We start from the raw sequence: 18,839 nt of genomic DNA on the forward strand, positions 1-18,839 counted from the left end.
GCTTAATTCTATTTATAGGAAAGAGACTCGAGTGACGGACAAATTAAAAATGAAGGATGAAAGTTTTATTAGCTTAGCTTATACATCACAAGGTGGAAGGTTCATTGTTTGGAACATATACAATTACTTATACATGGACCGTACCAATCTAGCTGTTGTAGAAGCAATGTTACATCTACAACTTCCAATAGTACGTCTTTTATACTCCTCTAGAGAAGGAAATGGTTTTTCTTGTTTTCACCCTCCATTGCTGACATGGCGGAGCATCCATGGTGGCATCAAGGAATAATTAAAACCAGGGAGAGCTTGACCCGATCCATCTGTGTTCATTTCCCTTGTTCCTCCAAAAGGCCCACTGATAGACATTATAAACTTCCATCATTTATCAGTTTTTTGGACATTTAAACAAATGGTCACCCCAAACTTATGGCAGACATGCATGTTTAAAACGGATTAAGAGACAAGCTAGCATTGGTTCCCTTTTAACTAGATCTTCTTTGAACAAACATCAAACATAAAACCTGGAACTTCATCCTAAAGAAAGGAATAAAGCTATAGGATTTAATTTAATCATATCCACTGACAGTATAATTTTTACACATCAGTGTAATTTATGCTATAGCATATAACATACAGTACTCTTTAGGTCACTAAATCCACTTTTTTTTTTTTTTAATTTATTTAAATTGGGGGAAAAAGACCTGATATACCAAAAAGAGAGAACCTACTTCAAAGCATGATTCTCAAAAAAGGAGACAATCTTCTATATAAACAGGAGTCTCACAGGAACACCAAAAGAAAATTAGAATTGTGAGCAATTATATGTAGTCATCTGGTCATGTGACCTGATAGTGTAAAATTAGTTGCTTTGTTCCTTTTGATGGAGAGAAACGTTGCAAAAAGTTATTGTAAAAGTTCGTTCGCACTGTCAATAGGTAAAAGTCATCAAGAGAGAGAGAAAGAGTACCCAATTGTTAGGTTAGGAACTTGGTGAGATTGTGATGGAGGCACATGATGAAAGGTTGCTGAGTTTTGGCCTGAGTTGGGTTGTGCTTGCCCATTTTGTGTCTTCTCGTTTTCTTTCAGCTGTTTTCAGTTCACACAATATTTTTAATGAGACCACGAGGATACCGATAGAATTTCAAATTTGTAACACCTACTAGTTTAAGATGTTAAAAAGCAGGTTGTAGCATATACCTTCTTTCTTATCAAGTTGTTTTGTTCTTGCAGCGCTTTCTCCTGCTCATATTCGAAGATTTACTTATAAGACAAATTAGATCATAAATATAAGCAGATATAGAAGTGACTGTATACGTGATATTTTTTGCTTAATTTAATTAGTTGGACTGTTTACTGACTGTGTTAAATAGCATTGTGCCTCATACTGGCAGGGATCGCAAGCTATATATGTTAGCATAAATATAACAAGTCGAACGAGATGGAAATCAAGCACCTTTTTCTGCAGCTCAGAAATGGACTCGTGCATCAGTTGGTTCTGCATATTCAAGTGACATACTTATTGAGAAATAGCTAATGGAACTATAACGATAACAGTTTAATTTCTATACATTGATTGTGTAAGTCTTTATAACTATCAGTTTTCCTTAAAGATTACTATAGGTGACCGTTCATACAATATGAGATTAGTGATTAAAAAAATAAACACATGTTACATGCTAGAACATGTTATACTTGAATCATATAATTTATTTATTTTAAAATATCAGTGTATATAAGGTAATTTTTGTAATGAGCATTACATAATCAAATGTGGAGAGCATCAGGAAAAAGGAAAAAAATAAGAGAAGATGTGAATAATGCTAACCTTCCTGGTTCGTATTCGCTTCAATGATGTATCAATCTGTTGTTCTAAACTTTGGAGCTCCCGCAAATTGAGAGGGTCCAGATCCTGACCCATATAATGCCTGCACATTTTTATGTAACAAATAGATATTCTACCAATACAGCAAGAACGCTACACATGATCTGAAGTTCTGATAGATATGTGAAGTGAAGTAGGGTACCTTATATTTCTTTGTAAAAGTTCAATCCTTGACATTAGCTTCGGACGCTCCACACTCCAATTTTCCTACAGCAATGCATCAATAGAGTCAAAAGGAATACCAAATCTAGAACAAATAAAGAAAGAGGAGCTGAAATAAGCGTTTGGACAATATCCGGAATGAAATTAAAGAAAAAGTGTATTTGTAGTTGAACTAGAAAAAACTTTTGTAGAGATTGATGTGTTAACAACATGGACTCGGCTTGGAGAAAAGTTTGTGAAAGTTGAACAACGGATGAATCAAGAAAAACAATGAGCTAAGCAAACTGAAGGATTTTGCATATCACCTTGGGATCAGAGTCATTAGGATTCAACTCTCTCTCTGCATATGAGTATCTTTCGTATCTTTCCAGAATACTTTCCATGCTACACAGAAAACACTCTGAAGGTCAATAAAAGACAGTACTAAATTGAACTATTTAACTGTACGATATAGGTGTACGATTTTTAATTTGCTAGTATGATGTGTCAGCAAGGTACTGGGATTTGGAAACATTGACTTAACTCTAAGGCAAACTAATGCTAATTGAGGTAATAAATTAACATGATAGCATGAGACAGCGGATTCATAAACTGACTTCTCATAACTAGTTTCAGTCCTTAGGATTGAGTTATATTGTACCTAGTTGTAAGTTATTGTAGAGTTAGTTTTAATGTATAAGAGAACAAAGTGTTTAATTTGTTTTGAAATATAAGTTAGTCTTTTCACAATTGAAGTAAGGGTGTTTACAGTTACTAATTGAAGTAAGGGTGTTTACAATTACTACTCTTCCATTATATTTTTATAACCATAGTGTTTGGGTTAGCTTGGGCACACTTCAATATATCACATGTTACCTAACCTTCCACCGGCACAGGTGCTTGAAAACTCTGTCCGCCAAAGTTTGGCTAGGTGAGAAAAAATTATCTAGTATTTTTTGCTCGGTAAAATTTCAACCTAAAACCTCATTATTATTCTCAACACACTTCATTGATAATTAGGTTGCACCCTTGGTTGTGGTTACTTACTCTACCATTGATATCCATAAGTGCTTAAATAGGCTTCTAGGTTTTAGAATGAGATGTTTTTGCAATTTAGATAATCAGGTATATCGATTCAAAGTGAAAGATATATGTTCTATTTGAACTAATTTCAGCTTGATACAAGATCAAAGTTGCTTACAGCTTCCAGCAGGGATTATCAAGAGGTTGGATAGCATCAGAAGGGAATTCTTGTGGCAAGGGAACAAAGGGAAAAAAAATGATTTCACTTGGTGAAGTGGAAAGTAGTGATTACTGGCAAGAAGAGTGGGGGACTGGGAATAAAAAATATGAAAATGCAGAGCAAAGCACTTAGAATGAAGTGGCTATGGAAGTATGCCAATGAAAATCAACTATTATGGAGGAAAGTTATTAATGCAAAATATGAGGAGGAAGATAGCTGGATGATAAGGAGATTACCACACCATATGGGGTTAGTCTTTGGAGATCCATAAGAGCCTTATGGAATGAAGTTAAGTGCAATTCCAAGATCAAAGTAGTTGATGGGGTCAAAACCAGATTCTGGAAGGATAATTGGCTTGAGGCTGGTAATCTGGAAAACCATTTCAAGGTATATACAATATTGTCTTAGATCATCAAAGGACTGTTGCTGATTTGTAGACACCTCAAGGATGGAACTTCACTTTCAGAAGGCAAATCAATGATTGGGAGATACAAAGAGTGGCTGATTTTTTTTAACATATTGGAATAGTTAAGGGATGTATTTTGGTGGCTGGGAAATAACAAAGGAGTGTTCAAAGTTAGTTCAGCTTATAGGATGATGAATCAATCAATTCAACCGATTACCAAATGGCCCTGGAAACACATTTGGAGACCCAAAATTCCACATAAAGTTTGTTGCTTTGTGTGGCTTTTAGCTAAGAAAGCAGTTCTTACACAGGATAATTTGATGAAAAGAGGGGTAATTTTATGCTCTAGATGTTTCCTTTGTGGAGAAACAGCAGAGACAGTTAACCATCTGTTCCTACACTGTAAGTTTACACAAGAGCTTTGGAGAATATTTTTAAATCTCAAAGGTATAGCCTAGACCATGCCTGGCAAAGTTTCAGATGCTCTAAAGAGTTGGGAAGAGGCAGGATTATAGGCAAAGAACAAAAATGGGTGGAGAATATAATTGTCCCTGCCAGCATATGGTGGGCAATATGGAAAGAAAGAAACTCCATATGTTTTGAGAGTACAGAGAGTGGAGTGCAGAAGCTCAAGTTGAATTGTATTTTATTACTTTGTTTTTGGTGTAACCAGGCTTATTCAGATGATACTGTTTCCATTATTGATTTATTAGATTCAATATAGAAGTAGAAATGTAGAGTCTTGGAGTACTTTTGTAGATATGGTTTCAGTACAACCTATGTACTGTTTTGCTCATATGAATATATATATATATATATATATATATATATATATATATATATATATATATATATAATACAATTACCAGTTAAAAAAAAAAAAAGTTGCTAACAGCTATAACAAATCAACTAGCCAGGTGTTTATTCATGCAGTCATAAATTAATAACCAGCCTAACTTTACAAGGGCTTGTTTATTGTTTCTAGCTGAATGAGATTATTTGACAAGATATATCACAATCATGTTTATCATAATGTGTAAGTAGGGGTGTACAAAGCAAACCGACAAATCGCACCACATCGATAAATCGAGAAAAAAATCCGACTAATGGTTTGGTTTGACTTGGTTTGGTGTTGAAAAAAATAATCGCGACCATAATTGGTTTAGTTTGGTTTTAGCTAAAAAAATAAAATAAAAAATCAAACCGAACCAAACCAACCCGACATTACGTGTATTCAATTTTTAAAATATTTTATACATAAAAATATTTATTTGTAATGTAATTTGAAATATTTCTTAAATTTTTTACCATATTATTTTAAGCTTGAACTTAGAATTTTGAATACCAGTAAGTTTTATATCCCATAGATGTCAGTAACTCAAATAAAGTCCAAATCAAAACCAACTCAACACTAATACTAACAAAATAAATTCAATTCTAACACTAGGAAAGACAGTAATGTTGGATATCTATTCTTTAGTTTTGTATAATTGGTTTAGAGCGTAAAAATACATAGTTTAATTGTTTTTTCTTTGTCATGTAATTAATACTTATTAGCCGTACTTATTTTAGCATAACTTAGTATTTAGATTAAAGTCATTTTCTTTATGGCTTATTAATTAGCAATACTTATTTTTTGTTGAATATTTTAATACAATGTCATCATCCGTCTCACATTTTGTGTTATTTTCTTAAGAAACATCTTAGTTATATAGTTGAATCTTACTAGGACTACAGAAATATTTGAAGTAAAAGTCATATGTTTTGTATGAAGACTTTTTTGGTAAAAAACCCGAAAAAACCGAATAACCCGAGAAAACCCCGAATCGAAAAACACGAATTTTATTGGTTTGGTTTGATTTATAAATTTAAAAACCCGATGCAATTAGTTTGATTTGGTATTTGAAAAATCCGAACCAACCCGATCCATGTACACCCCTATGTGTAAGATATGCCTTGCATAAATTAAAATACTAGGTATGAATAAATCTAGTTACTAGGTCTTTTAACTCATCATTTAACAGTGATACACTCATACAGGCCAATGCACAAGTTATCACTTCTACCTTTTTATTGTATCTTATACCAACAAACACATTGTAGTCTAAGCTCCAATTTTTTATCCTTATTAACGAGTCTCTCTATATAATGGATTAATGATCAACCAAAAAATCTTAAGAGGCTTTCTCTTCATGAGATAGTGATCAAATTGCTATATATTCATGCAAAATTGGATGGAACAATTTCTTTTTCACCAAATGTTATTGTTTATAATTTCTCCTATTAAGTTTCAAGAACATCTTAATTTAAAATTTAACCAATAAAAATTACAGGCTTCTCTGTTAAGATATGCTTTTGTGTTATATAACTTAAGTGCAGTTTTTAATTGGTGTGAGCAATTGTGTAGTTTCCTTCTTTGGAATGTAATCGTTAGTTGTTCGAATTTCCTGATCACGAGCAATATATTATGATTCTTGATTGATATGTATTATTCTTATTACAAACTTTAAGAGGATATTAATCATATAGATATAACATGAAATCATAGCCTAGAAACAATCAACTCAAGGATTTGGATCAATATCAATATTCAATTGGAAAACCAAGCCATTTCCTCTCTAATACAAACATGATTAACATTTTAACTTGTGATTATCAGAGACCAAAGGACCGGAAGATAACTTATACATTGGTAATGTAAAGAATTTTTACTCTATGATAATATATTAATCTGTTATACTAGATAATTTATCTTGTTATTTCAAATTACTAAATTTTTTTCGTAGACAATTACTTGAAATTACATTTAAGATGAACTGACAGTAGAAAATTTCTTTACATTTACATTGTCTGTGAATATGTAGAAGTTAATGTCATTGAGTACACGTCATAGAGAGTGCTCCTCGTACTATCAATGAATGAACTGACAAAGAGGCACAAGGCTCTAGACTCCCCATTTCCGACAGATATTTGTCTTATTGGTCTCTTCAATTTAACACACTCTTAGCTTCAAAGATGAAATATGCTCTTTCTTCAGCTTTTGCTTTTGTTGTCTATTTTTTTCTCTCCCTTTAATCCTATTAGAATTTCCAAATAATCAGAAGCTCCCCACAAGTTACAACTTTTTCAGTTTTTTGACAGACAATAGACTAAAGAGCAAGCACTGGTGATCAATTCAGTAGGTTGTGTATCACAGATGCATCGATGTTTGACTACATCTGACAATATTTGAACTTTTAAATTTCTTTTCTTGGTGCATTTGATCTCTGTGTAACGTAATAATGTCAAAATTATCTAAAAACCAAAATACCAACATGACAGCCTGACAAAAAATTGAAGCATAATGGAAGAAGTAACATATTTATTTGTTTAAGAACAAAATCTGTCTTTTCGTTTTACTTGCCTGGTTGGTTCGTCTGACATAAATAAACTTCAATTCTTCAAAGATTAATAAGTAGAAACTCAGTACGTACTTCATCACTTTTCATAATTACGAATCATAGCCATCAATCACTTAAAACTTTTTGGAAGAAATAAGAGAGTTTAAAAGTAATTACTTCACCTCACATGAAACCATATCCATCAAAGGGGAAAACGGCGAAACTTGAACATTTTTAGTCATATTGATTTACAAAGGGTATAATGAGTTTAACTGAACATACAAACAATTTCAGAAATTACTGCATGAGTTTGGCTAGGTTAGATTCGATCAGTTGACTAGTTAAGGAAATATATATCATGACTAATTTTTAGGTTAATTGTGTATAACTAAAATAAATTTGTTTTTGATCAGTTGACTTAGGTATCTTTCAGCTTGATTAGTACAAGATCCTAATAAAAAGGAGTGAGTGAGTACCTGGAGTTAGTGGAGTACTCAAAGAGCTTGCCTTTGGTAGAGAAAACGATCAAAGCAACGTCAGCATCACACAAAACGGAAATCTCATTAGCTTTCTTCAACAATCCAGATCGTCTCTTTGAGAATGTCACTTGCCTGCTTATCTTGTTCTCTATCCTCTTCAACTGTACCCTACCTCTTCCCATCTTTAATGATTTCCACGAATTAGCTAGACTATGTCTCTCTATGTGTATTCGAATTAGTCGGTCCAGTGAGTTTCTGAAGGAAAAAGTCTTTGTTTGTAAGCAAGAAAGCCAAGAAGAAACACCCTAAATCGAAAGTGGCCGATAGAAAATAATTATGTCATATGCTTTTGTTCTTGGTTGTAAGCAAGTATTATCGAATTATGTAGGTTGTCATTTAAGGAGTTTGGTTGACACGAAGGTTGAAAAAAAAAGAGGACTAATTCAGGTTGTGTCCTACCATGTGAATAATGAAAAATTTGATCTGTTTGGATTAAAGGAGGAGAAGAAACACGAGGACAAGGTGTAGGGATTGGAGGTGTCCTTGTTGATTTTTGATTGAACAAATGAAAGGGCAAGATAACCTGATAATATGATATAAATTGGAAACAAGGGTGGTTTAGGGGGTGTTGCGTTGTCGATTTTTGATTGGATGGGACACAGCGGTAATGCCTTGTGGTTAATGGCGTCGTTAAGAGCCTGGGTTTTGCCGTTTTGGTACAAACCACATGACTAGGATTCTACCTCTAGGAACCCATTTTATGAAACCGAACGCAGTACATCTGTTTGAGTTACTCACTGACTAGTTGTATGTGCAGTTATATTTGTATCTACTTCTGTTGACGGCGCTTTACGTCCTTCTCACATTACTTACACACCTTTACTCTTTTTCCTATGTGTGGCACAAACCGCAAGTATGTGCCCTTTGTGTTAGGGCCGTTTGGTAGGTGTTAGGGCCGTTTGGTAGAGTCAAGAGTGTATCAAAATTAGTATTCCACTAAATAGGGTGTGTTAGTAATATTGTTGGTATTGGTAAATGCTGAAATTAGTTTGCTGAAATTATTTTTTATGCACCGTTTGGTTTGGTATATTAAGGTCAATTCTATCTATAACCATGCTTATTCATATACTAGTCTCTAAAAGTCCGTGTTGAGTCCGGGCCCAAGATCAAGGTAAAGAGTAATCATAATTATAAAAAAAATTAATTAAAAAATAATAATTTGTGTTGCGCTCTTTTCTAGCACAACTCATCTAATATGGTTGCTTCTTAATTATGTGTCATTAATTATTTAAGTTGGTCACATAATTAGATAACTTACTAATTAGGCGCCGTTTGTCCATAGATATAAAAAAAAAAACAATTTTTTTTTTGAAATTTTGGAGTTGTGTTTGACCATAGTTTTTGAAATTGTATTTTTTGGTGAAATGTAATTGTAAAAAAGTGAAATTTTTTGATTTTTTTTTTTTTTTGAATTTTTGGTATACCAGAATACAACTTCAAGTTGTATTCGGAATTCTCATGGCCAAATGCTGATTCCGGAAAAAAGTGAAAAAAAAATCTGGAATAAAGTGTATAATTCTTATGGCCAAACGGGGGCTCAAAGAATTATTTATGAGGAAGCAAATATTGCAAGAAATAAGTATTAAGAAGGCACATATAATTTGATGTTTTGTAAACTAACAGAATTTGAAGTATGAAAACAATTTCAAACTAACTATAATTGTAAACTGAAAAGATATTTTAGCATTATGAATTTTGTTAACATATAATTTTTAGTTTAAGATAAAAATAGATTGTTTCGGTGTATATTGATTAGCACTCGTAATTTCATCAGCATGTTCTGGTAAAATATGACGATTAAAGCCTAGGTCTAAATACATCTATAGATACTATATTTATTCTTTCATTGAGAGATTTAGCGAACTTAACTATAAATACAAATAAAATAAAATTTTAAAAAAATTGACTCTTAACTAATTTTTATAGATGCTAATTCTAATCAAATCATAAAAAAAATTAAAAATTAAATGTTAAACTTTCTTTTCCTTTCAAAAAATGCATGCGAGGAAGTGTTTTCTTTTTTGTTTTTCTTAGTCTTAGTTGAATATTATTTTGTATACTTTACATCATAATAACCATATAACTAAGTTATCAATATCAAATAAGTTAGAATCGATTAAATTTAAATTTTTAATCATATCTCAATGCGACGACATATCTAATAATTTTGTTCCTTCTGTTTCTATTATTTTGAGGATCGATCCTGAAACTCATTCTCTATTATACAAAATTATGTTAAAATATCATACCTAAATTTATGTTTTCAAAATACAAATTAACGATCATTAATAAACAAGAGCATGGAAAATTTAACAGTAATTTAAAAATTTACCAAGTGAAAATATCATCTACGGATTACTTTTTCAACAATAAATGGGTTCTTTAAAATTTTGTATTTTCTTATCTTTGTCACAAATATTTCGAGAAAAGGACCAAAATCATACATTATGTTTGGGTTTGGATCAAAATCATACATATTCTTTCACATGGAGCACTAATAGTACATTATGTTTGCATAAGTGGTGCACTTTTAGTCAAACTCCCAAATAAATTTAACGGAAAAGAACAAAAATGCCCCTGAACTTTTAGAAAAGGTATCAAAATACCCTTTATTCATCTATTTTGCTAAAACTACCCCTCAATTCAACTTTTTGGCTCATTTATTCCCCTTGACTAACGGACAACACTAATTTTTTTTAAAAAATTTAAATTGCACATGACATTTTATTACTGAAAAAATGATTTATTCTTTTAAAAAGAAATCTGAAAAATCGTTGTTTGTAGAATAAGGAAAAATAATTTTTCAACATCCGTTTCTTTAAAAAACAAATGTAGTAAGCCTTTTATATATATATATATATATATATATATATATATATATATATATAAAAAAAAAACAGAATTGGATTTTCGTTAAAACATGTGGAATTTTTTTAAGTTTGGAAAACTTTTTTTTAACGGGTGGAAACCCCATTTTTTTTTTAGAAAATTCAATTTTTAAATCTGAAAAACTGATTGTTTTTTTAAGTAAAATGTGCAAAACTAATACTCCATAATTTTCTTCTAGATTTAAAAAAAGATAGTTTTCTGGTTTTTTTTTTTTAAACACAGTTTTTCCATAAAAAAATTTAATTTTTTCAGATTTTTATAAAAATCCAATTTTTCACATTTTGAAAAGAAAAAAAATTAGTGTTGTCCATTAGTCAAGGTTTTACTCGTTAAAAAAAAGTTTTCCAAATTTAAAAAAATTCCAAGGTTTCAGATTTCTTTTTAAAAGAATAAATCAATTTTTCAGTAATAAAATGTCATGTGCAAATTTTTTTTTTTTTTAAATTAGTGTTGTCCGTTTGTCAAGGGGAATAAATGAGCCAAAAAGTTGAATTGAGGGGTAGTTTTAGCAAAATAGATGAATAAAGGGTATTTTTATACCTTTTCTAAAAGTTCAGGGGCATTGTTGTTCTTTTCCATTAAATTTATTTGGGAATTTGACTAAAAGTGCACTACTTATGCAAACATAATGTACTATTAGTGCTCCATGTGAAAGAATATGTATGATTTTGATCCAAACCCAAACATAATGTATGATTTTAGTCTTTTTCTCCAAATATTTCTGTTAGATATGACATCATCATTGTAGAGAATTTTTGAAGCATTTTAAAGGATCTCAATTTTGTTATATTACCCAATGTGGCAATCAAAGTAATAAAGAAATAAAGTAGGGGTAATATTATGGGATAGAAAAAGTACATATCCACTTTGCAAAAGTTAATTTGATGGATCATATATTACCAAATAGGTTTGGAAGTGTCTTGATTTATTGAAAAATACTTTGGCATATGATGCAATAAATATCAAATACAAGGACAAAATTGAAAGTACAAACCATTTAGTTAGCAAGATCCCCAACAAGAAAGTTGAGAAGTAACTAAGGACGACAAAATTCATTACATTTTCACTTATTATATATAGTAATAAATAATCCTTACATTGCTCATATATACCATAATTTGCTATGTAATACAGTAATACCAAACCCAATACATATTGTATTATTTTTTCTAATGCAACCTACCAAACTACCCCTAAGGTCCCAGGAGGACATTAGTTACACACCTTTTGCTCTTTTTCAAATGTACTATAATACAGGATCCAAGTGCCTCTTCTTGTCCATTGTCTCCTTTCCTCTTCTTGTTCCTTCGAACCAAAATGTATTCGTTCTTACATTATCAGGCTAAATTGATTTATAACAAGTAATTTTTGTGCATGGATAATGGTTGGAAAAATGAAATTAGTTCTACGGAAACTTCTCAGCATGATTATAAACTTTTTTATTGCAATCAGAAATAACTATCGCAAGGACAGATTTTTGTGCTCGACTAAGGCCCCATTTGTCCATAGATATAAAAAAAAATCACTTTTTTTGGAATTTTGGAATTGAAGTTGTGTTTGGCCATAGTTTTTGAAATTGTAGTTTTTGGTGAAATGTAGTTGTAAAAAAGTAAAAAAAGTGAAAAAAATTTTAAAAACAAATTTTTTGAGTTTTTGGTATTCCGGAATATGACTTCAAGTTGTATTCGGAATTTTCATGGCCAAACGCTGATTCCGGAAAAAAGTGAAAAAAAATTCCGGAATAAAGTGAATAATTCTTATGGCCAAACGGGGGCTAAGTATTGGATGCAATAACTTTGGACCCATCAAAGTTTGTTGTTGTGATTTTCTTTCAGAAAAAAGAAGTAGGCTCTTGGCCATGAAAACCAAATATTTTTCACTTTATTTGGAATTTTGGAGTTGGAGTTGAAGATGGAGTTGTGTTTGGTTATAGTTTTTGCCAAGAATTTTTGATTGTTTGAATGTACTGAAAGTGAGGGCAAAAAAAAGTGGAAACAAGTTTTTAGTTGTTTTCCAAATTTTAAATACAACTTCAAATTGTATTTGGAATTTGCATCGCCAAACGTTGATTTACAAATAAAGGGAAATAATTTTCTGGAAAAAAGTGAAAATTTTCATGGCCAAGTGTTAGGTAATAAGTTAAATATCGGAAGACTAGCTGAAATGTGAACAAATATCAATATATATAACTATCTCGATGTTGTCAGGAAAAAAACACTACTAGTAACACTTTATTTTGCTGAAAAACAACTGAATATGGAATCAGGAAAAAATATTCTCAACATAGTCAGGATAAACTTAATCATAATTAACTTTTCGATTTTGAATTTGTTGGTAAGTTGTGTTAATGTGAGTCCTATGATTCTGTCTAATTTTTTCCATTTAATTTTAACCTCATTTCAAGTACCGTCGGCAAAATGTTGCAAGGGAGAAATAATGGGTTTTCAATATTTATTGTTATAAGAAAAAGCTATTGTACACACCACCTCTCCAGACTCCACTTATAAATTTACACTGGGTATGTTGTAGTTGTCAACACATCATCTGTTAATCCTTCGGTTCATTACATGCATGTACGGCCGGCTGCTTCGCCTATGATGTTACGTTTGTCCTAGGTTCACTTATCGGTCCATTAAGAGTTGAATATTATTTTTCGTCTCGAATATACTCCTCCAACTAACGGTTTTCCATTGTAGAAAAATTGGTTCCATTTGATTGGTATAGTAAAATCCACATCGTAGAGATTTAGACATTCTTAAATTGTTCGGGGGTATTGTTAGCCCACATGAAATTGCTCAGGTCCACGAGGCCCAGCTGCCACTGACCCGGCCCACTACTTCATTTAATTGACTTGTAAACATATATACTCTGTAATAGACTTGGGACACATTTGATTGAAAACAGATTTCATTTTCATTCTTTCTCATTCTCTCTCTTCTCTCTCACCCTTCACTAGGGTTTCGTTTATCTTTTCTTTTCTGCATTTCTCTGCAAATTGATCGAGTTAACATGGTATCAGAGCGAGGATTTACAATCTCCTTGTTATTACCTTTCTTCCGATGGAACCCGTGAACCATATTTTGAAGTGTGTGTTCCGATTGTTCGATTTGGGGATTTCAACTGCGATTTAGGGTTGGAATCGCTTGATTTTGAGGCCTTTACTTCTTCAGGTCATAGAAGAAGCCTGGTAATATCGTTTATTTTGATTATATTCATTCTCATCGTTTTGTAGTACTGTGTACAGTAGTTGAACTTTTTATACATTGTTCTATACGTGTTGGTTTAGTTGGATTCTCGTGTTTGAATGTTCGTATAGCTGGATTTTGGTGATTGGTATTTGCACAATCATATTTCTGGTTTTAAGTGATTCTCTGTGAATATTTCTATTGATTTGGTACTTGCGCAACAATGACTAGTAACAACCAACAAATACCCAACATTAGTACAAATACAGCCAATGCGAGTGTTTCCGGTGCTGAAGGATTTTCCCCATTTTCTATTGATCATTCACATGTCTTCTATATTCACCCATCAGACAATCCTGGAAGCCAACTCGTGGCTGTACTTTTTTCTGGTACTGGATTTGCTCTTTGGAGAAGTAGTATGCTCACTTCCCTCTCAGCTAAGAACAAATTAGGTCTTTTAGATGGTAGGAATCCTAAGCCTCCTAGTGAATCACCTTATTACACATATTGGGAAAGATGCAATGACATGGTCAAAGCATGGATCACAAACTCTGTGTCTAGAGATATAGCAATTAGTGTTATGTGCCTCAAGACTGCTAAGGAGGTCTGGGAGGACATAAATGATAGATTTGGGTAGTCAAATGGTTCAAAATACATCCAAATCTAGAGGGAAATAAGTTCCACCACTCAGGGTTCATCAAGCATTGCAGCCTATTCCACTAAGCTCAGGAGTCTCTGGGATGAGCTCAACTGTACTTATGTTGGTCCAGAATGTTCTTGTGGTGCCCTACCAAAATTTATAGAGGACCAACAGCTTTTCCAGTTCCTCAATGGACTAAATGACTCTTATGCCACCATCAAAAGCAACATCCTAATGTTGAACCCACTTCCCCTCAATTAGTAAAGTGTACTCCTTGCTGCAGCAAAATGAAAGTCAAAAGGAAAGTCAATTCTCTGCCCCTGGTTTCTCTGGTGATTCATCAGCTTTCATAGCTTCTACATACAACAATAGAAATTCTTCTCAGACTCAAACTTTAGGCTCATCAACACCTTTCAATAGGAGTTTTTCTCAGAAAATTGCTTTTGATCCCAAAAGAGGCACAAATCCTTCATCAGGATCTTCTTCCCTATTTTACAAATACTGTAAAAGGCCAGGACACTTGATGGAAAAGTGCCACAGACTCCATGGATACCCTGAAGATTTCAAATTCACAAAGAATAAGAGATCTGCTTCATGTGTGCAAACAAATATTCCTCCTATGTCACAACTATTTTCTCCTGCTTCCCTATTTGTTGATCCTTCTATTCATGGATTTAGCAAGGAACAATACCAGCATCTACAGACTATGTTCCAACAGTCTCATCTCTCACTTGGTTACCTTGGATACACAAATGAGGAGTCTCCTTCTGACAACTCAGGTTTTGCACATTTTGCAGGTCTGTTTACTGCATATGCTGTAAATTCTGTTTGTACTCATGCATGTGTTACTTCACAATTAGGTGTAAATCCGTGGATTTTAGACTCAGGAGCTACCAATCACATGACACCACACAAACATTTACTCCACAATGTTTCCCCTCTTCCTAAACCTTTTCTTGTCACTCTTCCAAATGGTTATAAGGTCAAGGTCTTGTCTACTGGTTCACTAGTTCTTAGACACGATATAACTTTATCGCATGTCTTGCTAGTGCCCTCTTTTCAATTCAATTTAATTTCTATACACCAGCTCATTACTCAATTAGACTCTGATGCCGTTCTCACAAAAACTCATTGCTATTTTACAGGGCCCTTCTCTGAAGAGGCCATTGGTAATTGGTAAGGCACCTGGCAGGCTTTATTATCTCCATCCAGATGCTGATCTATTTCCTACTGGATCATGCCATTCTTCTGTTTCAGTTCTAACTTCTATTGGTTGTAATAAGTCAGTTCCTATGGTTGTTTCAAATTCTGTTACAAACAGTCCTCAGTCAACTTGTGTGAATATGTCTGATTTAGCTTCTACTGTTTTTCCCACATGTAATAAAACTGCTGATTTTAATAAAGTTGACTTGTTTTGGCACCAACGAATGGGTCACATGCCTTTCAATAGAATGCAGTCCATTCCTTTTTTATCTACCATAGTCTCTTCCAAGCAGTCCTTCATTTGTCCTATTTGCCCCATGGACAGACAACAAAGACTACCCTTCCATGATAGTAGTATCCATACTTCTTCTCCCTTTCAACTAGTCCATATTGACATTTAGGGACCCTACAATACTCAAACTTATAATGGATTTAAATATTTTTTAACACTTGTAGATGATTTCACCAGGGTCACTTGGACTCATCTCATGTCTAATAAGAGCAATGCCCTTTCCAGTCTGAAAGCTTTTGTTACAATGGTCAAGGTTCATTTTAAGTCATCTGTTTAAACCTTTAGGTCTGATAATGCCTTTGAGTTAGGCAGGCTCTGAATCCTCTGCCTTCTTTGCTAGTCAAGGCATTCTACATCAAACTACCATCCCTCATACCCCACAACAAAATGGGGTGGTTGAGCGGAAACACAAACATCTACTAGAGGTTTCTAGAGCTCTTTTATTTCAATCTAAACTACCACTCAAGTACTGGGGTGAATGTGTCCTAACTGCCACCTATCTTATCAATAGGATACCTTCAGCTATTTTGCATAATGTGTCTCCTTATGAGAAATTGCATGCACACCCTCCTTCCTATGACCATCTCAAATCTTTTGGGTGCTTATGTTATGCTACTTCCCCTCAGCATGGCAGGGATAAAATTTTAGCCTAGAGCTATTACTTGTGTCTTTTTAGGTTATCCTTATGGAAAAAAGGGATACAAATTACTTTCTCTGTCCAACGTTTCTGTCTTCTGCTCCAGAGATGTGGTATTTCATGAACACATTTTTCCCTATCACTCATCTTCACCTTCAATTTTTCCTTCGGCCCCTTTCTCTTCTGCAGATATTCCATCCGAGTTTCCTCTTTCTTCTCCTGCTACTTCCTCACCATCTATTCCTTCTCCTACTCCTTTGTTACCTACAAATTCCTCTTCAACACCTAGCCCCACCTCTGCACCTCCTATCCCTCCTATACCCACAAGACAATCATCCAGAATTTTTTCTAGACCTGCATACTTAGATGATTTCATTTGTACTTCTGTGCAACCTTCCTGCTCTCAGTTCTACCATCAGGCAGTCTCTAATCCTGCTTGGCAAGAGGCCATGCTAAAGGAATTTCAAGCTCTTGATGCAAACCACACTTGGGACATTGTTCCACTTCCTCTCCATAAGAAAGTCATCCCTTGTAAATGGGTATACAAAATAAAGCAAAGGGTTGATGGTTCAGTAGAGAGGTATAAGGCGAGATTAGTTATTAGAGGTGACACACAAAGAGAAGGCATTGACTTCACTGAAACTTTTTCCCCGGTTGTCAAACTCACTACCATCAAATGCCTTCTCACCCTTGCTGTCAAAAGAAACTGGACGGTTTACCAGCTGGATGTTAACAATGCATTCCTTCATGGTGATCTCCATGAGGAGGTCTACATGAAAATTCCTCTGGGACTTGAAGTCAGTTCTTCCTCCCATTATCCTTTGGTTTGCAAGCTCAAAAAGTCCTTATATGGCCTCAGGCAAGCTTCTAGGCAGTGGTTTTCCAAGCTGTCTACAGCCCTGCTCTCTCGAGGCTACATGTCCAGCAAAAATGACTACTCATTATTCACCAAAACCACATCTGGTTCTCTTGTTGTGTTGGCTGTCTATGTCGATGATATTCTTTTAGCTGGTGATGACATCTCTGAGATGAGTTCTTTAAAGTCATTCCTTGATTCTCAGTTCAAGATCAAAGATTTAGGTTCAGTTCACTATTTCTTGGGCCTGGAGGTTTCTTCTCAGCCTCGCGGCTATGTGATCAGCCAACACAAGTACATTACTGACCTCTTAGATGAGTTCCATTGCAATCATTATACTTCAGTCACCACACCATTGGATCCCAACATCAAGCTTCAGGTGGACATGGGTGCTCCTCCTTCTTCCCCCAGTTTATATAGACGCTCGTTGGCAAACTTAATTTTTTACAACATACCAGGCCAGACATTGGATTTTCTGTCCAACACCTAAGTCAATTTCTCCAGCACCCTCAAGAACCTCATACGTTGGCAGCAATCCATGTTACGAGGTACTTGTTGACTGACCCGGCACAAGGTATACTACTTTCTAAGGCTACTGATTTTTCCTTACTGGCGTATTCCGACTCTGATTGGGCTGGTTGTCCCAATTCTTGCAAATCAGTCACTGGTTACTACATCACTCTTGGTACATGTCCTGTCTCTTGGAAAAGTAAGAAACAACCCACTGTTTCTTTATCCTCCGCTGAAGCTGAATATCGAGCCTTGCGAAAGGTGGTGGCTGAAATTTCTTGGTTGGTTCGGCTGCTTGGTGACCTTGGTTTGTCTATCATGGATCTTGTTCTTGTTTTTTGCGACAGTCAAGCAGCTTTACACATAGCAAAGAATCCGGTTTTCCACGAGCGCACCAAACATATTGAGGTGGATTGTCATTATGTTCGTGATTGCTTAACTGTTGGACTGATCTCTCTTCATTTTGTTCCTAGTCATCAGCAGCTTGCAGATATCATGACAAGGGCCTTATCTGGGCAGCTTCATCAACATTTTCTTCCCAAGCTTGGCATTTACTCACCCTCAAGCTTAAGGGGGGTGTTAGCCCACTTGAAATTGCTCAGGTCCACGAGGCCCAGCTGCCACCGACCCGGCCCACTACTTCATTTAATTGACTTGTAAACATATATACTCTGTAATAGACTTGGGACACATTTGATTGAAAACAAATTTCATTTTCATTCTTTCTCATTCTCTCTCTTCTCTCTCACCTTTCACTAGGGTTTCGTTTATCTTTTCTTTTCTGCATTTCTCTGCAAATTGCTCGAGTTAACAGGTATATATCTGAGATTTTACAATTATTTAGTGTATGCCTAAAATTATTGTGAAAGGTATATATATATAAAACAATTTGACATTTTAGGGGTAACTTTGGATTATTTTTTTCTTTGTCGACATAGCTCCACCGTCGCAAATGTCAAAGCCATACTCAACATCCGTTAGTCGGAATAGTATATTTAAGACGAAAGATAACAGTGGGGACTATTATGAGCCAAAA

At 34.1% G+C, this 18,839-nt stretch overlaps 1 protein-coding gene across 1 annotated transcript; it reads right to left on the reverse strand.

Annotated features, from left to right (window-relative positions):
* Nucleotides 1–32: 32 nt before the first annotated feature.
* On the reverse strand, nt 33–8,246 carry LOC132623776 (truncated transcription factor CAULIFLOWER A-like). Its single transcript, XM_060338582.1, has 8 exons — nt 7,529–8,246; nt 2,350–2,428; nt 2,025–2,089; nt 1,826–1,925; nt 1,454–1,495; nt 1,198–1,239; nt 968–1,086; nt 33–355 (listed from the first exon to the last, which is right to left on the reverse strand). Exons 1-8 carry the CDS (start codon nt 7,711–7,713, stop codon nt 238–240), a joined length of 750 nt encoding a protein of 249 aa, XP_060194565.1. The 5' UTR covers nt 7,714–8,246; the 3' UTR covers nt 33–237.
* Nucleotides 8,247–18,839: the final 10,593 nt, after the last annotated feature.

The sequence above is a fragment of the Lycium barbarum genome, chromosome 12 (assembly GCF_019175385.1).
Source record: "Lycium barbarum isolate Lr01 chromosome 12, ASM1917538v2, whole genome shotgun sequence".
Lineage (NCBI taxonomy): Eukaryota > Viridiplantae > Streptophyta > Magnoliopsida > Solanales > Solanaceae > Lycium > Lycium barbarum.

Excerpts from the sequence above, each read along its gene's own strand:
- LOC132623776 (XM_060338582.1), bottom strand. The coding sequence starts at position 7,713 with ATGGGAAGAGGTAGGGTACAGTTGAAGAGGATAGAGAACAAGATAAGC. Across the intron at positions 1,240-1,453 it reads TTTCTGAGCTGCAGAAAAAG|GAGAAAGCGCTGCAAGAACA; the intron begins GTGCTTGATTTC and ends GAATATGAGCAG. Across the intron at positions 1,087-1,197 it reads ACAACTTGATAAGAAAGAAG|CTGAAAGAAAACGAGAAGAC; the intron begins GTATATGCTACA and ends AACTGAAAACAG.